Source organism: Marmota monax, unplaced genomic scaffold (assembly GCF_021218885.2).
Source record: "Marmota monax isolate L192 unplaced genomic scaffold, Marmota_monax_Labrador192_F-V1.1 WCK01_AAM20220418_F8-fsc00021, whole genome shotgun sequence".
Taxonomy (NCBI): Eukaryota; Metazoa; Chordata; class Mammalia; order Rodentia; family Sciuridae; genus Marmota; species Marmota monax.
The window spans coordinates 22,478,976-22,489,446 of NW_026695228.1; the positions used below are offsets into that span (position 1 = coordinate 22,478,976).

At 40.5% G+C, this 10,471-nt stretch overlaps 1 protein-coding gene and 1 non-coding gene across 2 annotated transcripts; both read right to left on the reverse strand.

Moving 5' to 3' along the window:
• Positions 1-8,102: 8,102 nt before the first annotated feature.
• Positions 8,103-8,175, reverse strand: Trnav-cac (transfer RNA valine (anticodon CAC)). The gene has a single exon. It is a non-coding gene; the product is annotated as a tRNA-Val (tRNA).
• Positions 8,176-8,265: 90 nt separating this feature from the next.
• Positions 8,266-9,216, reverse strand: LOC124088116 (olfactory receptor 10H2). The gene has a single exon (XM_046437511.1). It carries the CDS (start codon positions 9,214-9,216, stop codon positions 8,266-8,268), a length of 951 nt encoding a protein of 316 aa, XP_046293467.1.
• Positions 9,217-10,471: the final 1,255 nt, after the last annotated feature.

Genomic DNA, 10,471 nt, shown 5'->3' on the forward strand with positions numbered 1-10,471 from the left:
ACAGTTCGTACAGCCCCGCCCCAGAGGCCCTGATTGACTAGTGATCCAGGACCCGCCCCGGACCCTCAAGAGACAGCGACCCTTACGTGTCTGAGTGGAGTCCAAGTGACAGATTCCAGCCACAGCCCTTGCTAGCCCAGGTGGCCTTCTGGGGCACAAGCCTAGCCTCACCCCGGGAAAAGCAGAACTCGTTCCTCCTTTCCAGAGCTGGCGCCTGCTTCTTACTGAACTCAGTGGGTCTTTCCCGCTTCTCGTCCTGGAGATGGGGTCACAAGCATTGAATAAATAACTTTCCTTTTCAAACAGTCTGACTAGACCCTTCTTGAAGTCACTTGAGGCTCTCTCAATCCCTCTATTTAAAGTTATCGATTTGAGACTTTCTTCGAGAATAGACTGTGGTATCTTGGGTGAGTACCCTGTCCATTTTATTTGCTTCTGTTCTTTCTAACCAGGTCACACCATCTGCTCACACAGAATACACACAGAGCACACACAGAATACTACAGCAGTCCTCCTTTACCCGCAGGAGATACATTCCAAGAACTCTAGTGGATGTCCTAAATCTCAGTATCAAACCCCATATATACTATGTTTTTCTCTATATGTGCACGCTGTGATAAAGTTTAATTTGTAAATTAGGTACAGTAAGAGATAAAAACAATAAGACAATAACAAAATTTTACATTATAATGTAATAAAGGTTATGTGAAGGTGATTCCTTTCTTTCTCTAGCTTGTTATACTCTACTCACCCTTCTTGGGATGACACGAGATGGTACAACGCATGCATGATGAGATGAAGTGAGGTGAATCACATAGGCATTGTGAGCTAAGTTAAGCTACTATCAATTCACTGTCTGAGCTGGTTCAGTGATCAAGATAGAAAAGTTCAGGCTAGATGTGTAGCTTAGAGTGCTTGCCTTGAATGTGCAAAGTCCTGGGCGCCACGTATAGCACTGAGAAAGAGAAAGGGTTTGAGGAGGGGCAGAAGGAGAGAGAATCATCTGCCTCTAGTGATCCTGTATCATTTTCCTCTTAATATTTTTTTGTCCCAAGTTTAACCAAGAATAACCAAAATCTTGGAAAGCAAAAGTGCTCTTAAAGAGGACTTCTATATTGTATCTTCCTTCATTCCAGGTCCCAGGTTCATCCCTGGAGAAATGAGACTGCTTTTGTGTGTTAATAAAATACACACAGCTCAAGGACGGAGGCTAGTCAGTTCACCAGGAAAGTCCATGGAGTGGAACTTCTTAGTTGTTTAACTTAGTTGTTTTTAATTGTCAAAGAAGGTTGGAAATTTGAGCCTACTCTCTAGATCTCTGAGGATGGAGCCAATCCCCAGTGACAGATGATTTAATCAATCATGCCTACAGAATGAAACTTGCATAAAACTCCTAAATGATGGGGCGTGGAGAACCTCTGTGTTGGTGAACACATAGAGATGCTGGAAGGTTGACACCCCCAAATAGGACTTGGAAGTTCCACATATCCCCTTCTCCCATACCTTGCCCTACGCACCCCTCCCATTTAGCTATTCCTGGGTCGTATCTTTTATAAAGCATTGATAATAGTAAGGGAAGTGTTTTCTTGGGTCCTGTGGATCATTCTAGCAAATTATCAAGCACAAAGTGAGGAAGAGAGTGTGGGAACCTGACTTTGTAGCCAAGATGGAAAGAAGTGCGGGTTCTCTGAGCACCCAATTTTTCTGACACATTTCTCAAGAGTGCCCCACTTGTGGGACTGAACCCTTAAACCTGTGGTTCATTGAATAATGACTGTAGAGAATGATGGGTCTGAGTTTACAGATGATTCTCCACGAGTGAGCATTGGCTAGGAGAAGCTACCAAGTGACATCTTTATGGAACGATGACCCTGCAGGACAGCAAGGTAGAGAAGCCTTCATATTGAGTATTACTTCAATTAGTGTTTGCCTGGAAGGCTAGATTTATAGATATATGTACCTATACTGATTCATAGGTAGTAGCTATCCATCCAGCAGATGACTTGGAAGGAGCCAGATTTTAGGACTGATAACAAAGAGCTATTGCACCAAGAATGTGAGAACAATTTGCTCCCAGTGAAGGATCACTGCAGAAGTGCTCTCAATAATCAAGTGGCAATAGACCCCTTATCTGGTTATCAGTAGGTCTCATCTCAGTGTAGGGGTAAAAAAAAATAAGATTAAGTTTTCCCTGTTGTCTAAGAGAAAGGATCATCCCCCCCCCCCGCTTTTTCTTAGAACTTATATCTGTAAATTCTTCCTCTGTCCTTCAATATATACATGAATCTTTTAACAAGCTAATAAGCCTCTTGCCAGCATTAGAACTCAGGAATGTTTTTCTTAAGACTCTGGGAGCCACTTGTTTGAAATGTAAACATCCAAAGAAGATAGGGCCCTGTCTTCCATGGGAGGTTAGCTTAAGTGCTTTCTTTGTCTTAACTATAACTGTTGCTTGTTGTGGAGAGTCAGTGTTTAAATGCAACTAACCAAAACAGATGGCCACCCTAATTACCAGGTAAACTTAGGATGAAAGAATGTTAAACAATTCATGCTATCAAGTCCTTTCCCATGAAGACAAGTTCTGGTCTATCTTGAGAAAATGTAGTAATGGATTATATCTGCTGATTTTATTTAAAAGACAGAGTATCTTTTTGTCTTTGCCCTGCTGAGCCACACAGGGATGACATCAGGAATGGAGCACGAGATGGGTGATCCCTCACCAAGGCTGGTCTGGATGCTGCCATTGCCAAATGCTTTACCAACTAATTGTAGAGACCAGTGCTGATCCCGGAATACAACAACCTTGGTGCAAGGTTGATTGTTTGGATGCCTACTACCACAGAAGGGGCTTGGAATTTAAATGTGTCCTGAATATGGATTTATCTTTCCTACCAACCAAGAATCATGTTAGTTAGCTTTCCAGGACTATGACCAAATAGCTGAGATGAACAATTTATAAGGAGGAAAGCTTTATTTTGGCTCACAGTTTCGGAGGTTTCAGTCCATGGACTATTGGTGGCCCAGTACATCATGGCAGGAGAGCAAAAAAGAGGAGACCTGTTTATTTCATGATGGTCAGGTAGAAGAAAGAAAGAGAGAGGGGGAAGGAAGGAAAGAAGGAAGGAGAGAAGGGAGGGAGGGAGGGAGGGAGAAGCTGAAATCTCAAAATCCCCTTAAAGGCACTCCCACCCCAGTGACCTAACTTCCTTCCACTGTGCTTCACCACCCAAAGGTGCCACACTTCCCAATAGTGCCATTGCCTGGGGAACAAGCCATCAAAACATGAACCTTTGGGGGACATTTAAGATTCAAATTATATCATATTATATCAATTAGTTATACATAGTCTTTTAAGAGTTCTGTACCCCTGAGATTCTATACATAGTCTTTTAAGAGTTTTATACCCCTGAGATTCACTTACTTCATCATGTACTCTATCAAGAAAACAGTGAAATGGCACCTGCAAAATTCAATATGACTTATTTTTCTAGCTCTATGGTGAGTCAGATATGTGGGTCATGCCTCCCACTGTGAAAAGCTATAAAGAATAAGAAAATATAAAACTCATGTTCTTGTAAATATTGACGACTTGGGAAGGAAATGAAATTTTCTCAGGCCAGAATTTGGATAGAGACAGGAGCTCAGGAGTTAAACAGAGTCAGCTTTAACCAGGAATGAGCTGATGTAAATGAGCCTACATTTCAGTTTCCAAGGTCTGTAGAGTACAGGAAATGAACAAACCCTGACACAGACAGATTGGAAAGTGTCGGTAGAGATCTTCCTCCCCATAAAGCAAGGAGTCATCAATGCAAGAGTACACTAGGAGCAAGGAATTCTGCTATAAGGGGAATTCAAAGAAAAATGATGATCAAGTTTCTGCACTGAGTTGAGGAAGGAATTACTTCTAGAGAGAATTTGGAACTATAAATGCAGGTTTCCAGAAGGAAATAATGGTTTCTTGGGCACCCAAAAATCTTAAAAGTAATTTAAGTTATCTCAGATTCATCCTGTCCTTCGGGGAGACTGGCTGAAGCACAAACAAATCTCTCGGAGAAATCCATCTTTAAATCAGATCTCAAATATCATAATGAACAGGGAAAAGTTTAAAACTCTTCTCTAACACAAGGCGCCCACTTTTATTCAACATAGTACTTGAAGTCCTAGCTAGAGCAATTATACAAAAGAAACAAAGTCACCCAAATTGAAAAGGAGGTAATCAAATTTCCTTAATTGTAGACAACATGATGTTATGTATAGAAAAACCTAAAATCTCCACCCAAAAGTCAGATCTGTTCAATAAATTCAGGAAAGTTGCAGGATACAAAATGAATATGCAAAAATCAGTAGCCTTTTTGTATGCCAAATAGTAAATTATCTGAAAAGAAGTTTTAAAATTTTTATTTGCAATAGCTAATGAAAAAGTACCTAGAACTAGTCAGCCATGCATGCGAAAAATCTCTATAATGAAAACCATACAACACTGATGAAAGAAATTGAAGAGGACACAAAAAAAATAGAAAAATATTCTCTGTGTTTACGGATTCAAAGAATTAATATTGTTAAATTGTCCATACTGTCCAAAGAAATATACAGACTCAATGCATTTTCTATCAAAGCGCCAATGACATTCTTCACAGAAATAGAAAAACATTCCTAAAATTCATACAGAACCAAAAATAAAATTCTCAAATAACTAAAGCAATCCTGAACACAAAGAAGAAAAGTGAAAGAATTACAATACCAGATTTTAAAATATACTACAAAGCTGTGGAAACAACAAAAAAAGCATGTTACTGACATTAAAAAAACTTCATAGATAACTCAGAAATAAATCCATATATTTACAGCCAACTTATTTTTACAAAGGTGCCAAACGCGTACTAGGGAAGACAGTCTCTTCAATAAATGGTGCTAGGGAAATTGATATCCATAAGCATAATAATTAAACCAGACTGCTCACCATATACATAAATCAACACATGGATTAGAGACTTAATGTAAGATATGAAACTAGAAGAAAACATAGGGGACTACCTCTGGACATTGGCTTGGGCAAAGATTTTTTTTTTTAAATAGACCTCAAAAGGCAATAAAAGCAAGGAAGTAAATGGCATTATCTACACATCAAAGAAATAATCAACAGAGTAAAGACAATTTTCAGAAAGGAAGGAATATTTGAAAACTGTTCATCCATCAAGGGATTAATATCTAGAAAAACTTAAGGAACTCAAACAACTAAAAAAAAAGTTTTCAACAGTTACCAAACTACAGATACATAGGAGCAATTAGTTCCAAAGTTCTACAGCACAACAGGAAAACTAAAGTCTACAATAATATCTTAAACATTTCAACGTAACTAGAGGAGAATTTGAAGATTTCCAACAAATAGAAATGATGGTATTTGAAGAGATGAAGTGCTTTTACCATGATTTGACCATGTCTAATCTGTTTGTGTCTGAACATAAATTTAAATTTCCACAGGATTTTTATGTACATTTGTTGTAGGGACAAACAAGGCAAGACACCAAATACAGCAGGAAACAGTTTTATTTGGCTGCAGCCAGGTTCAGAGGGCACAGCTTTTGCTGTAATCAGTCAATCCCCTGAACCCCGAGTTCAGGTAGTTTCAGAGTTTTATATCCAGCATGTAAGGGGAGGGGCTCAGAAGTTCACAGTCTGCAGAAGTTCACATAAAAGTAGCTTTTTCTTTCACTGTTCTGGGCATGTTAACTCTTCAAGGACAACACCTGAGATGGGGAGAGCTTCTTCTCCCCTTTCTTTTCTCCCCCTGCCAGCTGTTACCATGGAGCCTAATTGTAACTTATCTTAAAAATGTAAACATCTCTGTGAAGCCCAGCTCAAGGCCAGAGGCCTTGTTTGCAGAGTTCTACAAAGTACTGTACTGGATATGTTTGTGAAAAACTAGTAAGGGGGTGTCCAGCACCTGGAGTGGCCAAGTAAAACAGGGCAACACGAAAATAGGAAGTTTATCTACATTGGACTCTTTTGCAGACAGTCCTAAAATTAGCCATGGTGAAGAGGGCTTTTCTGTGGAGAAAGGGGGTGCCACTTCACATTCAGTCCCAGAATCACATGCAAAACAATGTCAATTTAAAAGTTTTTAAAAAGAAAATCTCTGCCTTTTCTCTACCACCTACTCCTCAATAGCCAATGCTCAAAGCAGAAACAAATCTTTCTTATGACTCAATCTCTTTCAAAGTCAGTAAGCAATTATATTGCCAAGCTATTTCATCTGGCAAAATTATCTTTCTTTTCCTTCACAGGTCTTTAGCAATAAAGAGATGGTTTATGAAAAAAACAGACATAGTATACTACTCAATATACAATGTCTGGAATACATATACAATATGTATTCAGAGAGTGGCTTTTTTGACTCTTGCCATACAGCAGCAGGGACAACAACCTAATATTCAGCAATAAAGTTTTGTTTCCTATTTCAATATGAATAATGTATAATCCAAGTGTATGTGTGTGATGATTTCCACATTTTTTAAAAAATTATATAATCATAGGCCTGGGTCACAGATGGCAGTTTACAGATATAGTCAGTTTCAAGGAACAATATTGAGTATTGCTAAAATTAAGATTAGCCTCCAACCCCATATCAGATCCAAAACTACCTCAAAATGGATCAAAGACCTATGTGTAAGAGCTAAAACTTTAAAAATCCTATTAGATGACTTTAGGTGTTCATGAAGTTAGTTTCTTACACAAATGGCATCAAAAGCACAGACAACCAAAAAAAAAAATAGATCAATTGATATCATCAAAATCAAAATCCTTTGGGCTGAAAAAAAAAAAACCCAAAACAAAGTAAAAAGACAACCTGTAGAATGTGAGCAATTTTTTTTTAAAGAGAGAGAGAGAGTATTTATTTTTAAGTTTTCAGTGGACACAACATCTTTATTTTATTTTTATGTGGTACTGAGGATCGAACCCAGCGCACCTTGCATGCCAAGCGAGTGCGCTACCTCTTGAGCCACATCCCCAGCCCGTGAGCAAATATTTGAAAATCACATATCTGATAACAGACTTGTTAACTAGAAAATACAAACATTCTTGCAATTCAACAAAAAGAAAAAACAATCCTATTAAAGATGGTTATGTAGAAAAATATTCCCTTAAAAAGATATAGAAACGGTGCAAAAGCACATAATAAGATGCACAACATCCTTATTCATTAGGGAAATGCAAATCAAAACCACAGTGAGATACCGCTTCACACCTGATAAGATGGCTGGTGAAAAAGAAAAATAACAACAAGAATTGGCAAGGTTGAAAAGAAATTGGAACCCTAGGGCATTGCTAGTGGTAACGTAAAATGGTGCAGACTTTGGGATATAGTCTAGCAGTTTCTAAGTTAAACACAGAGATGCCATTTGGTCCAGGAATTCTACCCCTAAGTATATATTCAAGGAATGTAAAAACATATATTCCAACAAAAACTTATACATAATCATGTGTAGCAGCATTATTAAAAAGAGCAAAAAAAAATTAGAAATGCTGAAATATCCATCAATGATGAATGGATAAACAGAGTGTATTATATCCGTACAATGGAAGATCATTTGATTAAAGGGAATGAAGACTGACACATGCTACAACATGGGAGAACCTCGGAAATATTATGCTCGGTAAAATAATCCAGTTGAAAAGACTGTGATTTAATTTATGAGTCATAGTAAATGTCTGGGATGAACAAATTGGTACAGAAAGTAGATTGGTGGCTGCCTGGGGCTGAGGACAAAGGGATTAGGAGAAATGGGGAGTGACTGCTAATGGCGAGTTTCTTTTTGGGGGGTGATGGAATTTTTCTAAAATAGTTTGTGGTGCAGGTTGCCTAATTCCAAATGTACTAAAACCGTTGAAATATGCACTTTAATGGATAAACCGTATGGAATTTGAATTATATCCTGATAAATCTGTCACATCTCAATAAAAACAGAACTAATATAAGAACTCATAAAGATGAAGAAAAGTTTTAAATATTTATTGAGCAACACCTATGTGATATACACAACTCTTTACACCAGTCTTAAAAAGTACATATATATTATTATTATTATTATTGTGTGTGTGTGGGGGGGTGCTGGGGATTGAACCCAGGGCCTTGTGCATGTGAGGCAAGCACTCTACCAACTGAGCTACATCCCCAGCCCCAAAGTACCTCTTATTAACTCCATTTATAGATAAGGGCATGATCCTCTTTGTACTGAATTCTCCCAACACTTCGACGCTGGCTACTCAGGTGCTTGAGGAATAAAATTTCCTGAGGAAGGTCTTCTTCATGGCGTTCTTCAGCTCCTTGTTCCTTAAGCTAAAGATGATGGGGCTGAGAAAGGGTGTGAGGACCGTGTAGGTGGTGGCCATGAGGGTATCGCCTTCCTGAGAGTGGGGACCCTTGGGCTTGAGGTAGATGACAGAGGCAAAGCCGTAGTGCACAATCACCACAATAAGGTGGGAGGCACAGGTGGAGAAGGCCTTGTGCCGCCCCTCAGCAGATGGTATCCTCAAGATGGCAGCCACGATGAAGGCATAGGAGAGGAGGATGAGGAGGAAGCAGCCCAGCAGGGCCGTGATGCACACCAGGCCCACACCAAGGGCAGTAGTTGGTACATTATTCCCACAGGCCAACTTCAACAGAGGTGGCACATGACATAAGAAATGCTGGATCTCATTGGGTCCACAGAAAGTGAGGTGGAAAATAGATGTTGTCACCACCAGTCCCACCGCCAAGCCACCAGCCCAGGACCAGGCCACCAGGCAGGCACAACCACGGGGACTCATGAGCACGTTGTAGCGCAGCGGGTGGCAGATGGCCACGAAGCGGTCATAGCCCATGACGGTGAGCAGCAAGGAGTGGGTGAAGCCAAATGTGAAGGAGAAGAACATCTGGCTGGCACAGGCCAGGAAGGCGATGGAGCGGTGGGCGGAGAGCAGGTCAGCCAGCATGCGGGGGATGATGGCCAAGGTGTAGAGGATCTCGGAGATGGAGAGGGCGCACAGGAAGAGGTACATGGGGGTGTGGAGGCTGCGCTCGCCCCAGATGGTGGCCATGATGAGCAGGTTGCCCAGCAGCGTGAAGAGGTACATGAGCAGGAAGAGCAGGAAGAAGACAGGCAGAAGCTGCTGTGGGAAGGTGGAGAAGCCGATGAGGATGAACTCAGACGCCCAGGTGTAGTTTAGCCCTGGCATTGTGGTTGCACCTGGGGGAAGAGAGAGGGAAGAAAAACCCGTGGATAGGAGCACAGGGTCTTTAACGGGTCCTACCTGGGGAGACTTCCTGAAGAGGGTAATTCACCCATCTAAGCCACAGTTAGTCATTATTTTTTAAATTTGTTGAGGTTTAAGTACGATTATACATCTTGCCAGGTGCAGTGGGGCACACCTGTAATCCCAGCAGCTCCGGAGGCTGAGGCAGGAAGATCTTGAGTTCAAAGCCAGCCTCAGCAATTTAGCGAAGCCCTAAGCAACTCAGTGAGACTCTGTCTCTAAATAAAATACAAAATAGTTCAATCCCTGGTACTGCTTTCCCCCAAAAAAGATCATACATACAGTGCTTGTACAGGTCCTAGTAAGGATTCAATACATAAGAACTGCTACTGATAATAATTATTACACTATTATTACTATGTTAGCCTCATACACTCCTAACCCACCATGCATTTCTTTGTTCCAGTTTCTCTACCCTTCCCCCCATCATTATGAGTACAAATCCCACAAGGGTTAAGACAAAGTCACTCTCTAGTTGCCCCCATTAGTTGGAAGTCATCTCTTCCCTGTGTCACAGAAAGGATGTAGGATCTGTTTAATTCTCGACACCACTGCTTACTAGCTGTGAGACTTGGAACAGGTTGCTTGCCCTCTCTGAGACTCATTACTCACCTGGAAAATGAACTAATAGTCTTTATCTCAGAGCCATTACTTAAGTTGATGCTTAAATGAGTTGATGCACAAGAAGCACTTAGCTGTCATCACCGCCGTTTGGTATAACTTGTGAGTTGCCCAAAAGGATGGCATCACCACGGAGTCATGTTGTCTGGCCCCAGCGGAGCCCTCAATCTCCAGGCACTTGCCAATATTATTCTCTGAGTCTCCTCCCCTCTCCCTATCCCTGAACTTTCCATCCTCATCCTCCTGCTTAGTGCAGAAACAAAACAAGACTCAGTGATAGGTTCTCTTACGATAGGTGGGTTCTCAGGAAGAGAGGAAAAAGAAACCCTCAGTGGATGGACACTCCCATCATTGAGCATGACTAGCCATGCTTGTCCCTCTAGATAGATGAACAAAATCTCCCGCATATCCTTATAACAGGTCAACTAGAATAAAAATGTAGTCAATTTAAATGTCAACAGATTTAAAGACTTACACAATGTGCCCACAATTGATTTATGGATAGATTGCTTAACCAAAAAAAAAAATTCTGAACCCCAAATATAAAATGATTATC

Excerpts from the sequence above, each read along its gene's own strand:
- LOC124088116 (XM_046437511.1), bottom strand. The coding sequence starts at position 9,216 with ATGCCAGGGCTAAACTACACCTGGGCGTCTGAGTTCATCCTCATCGGC.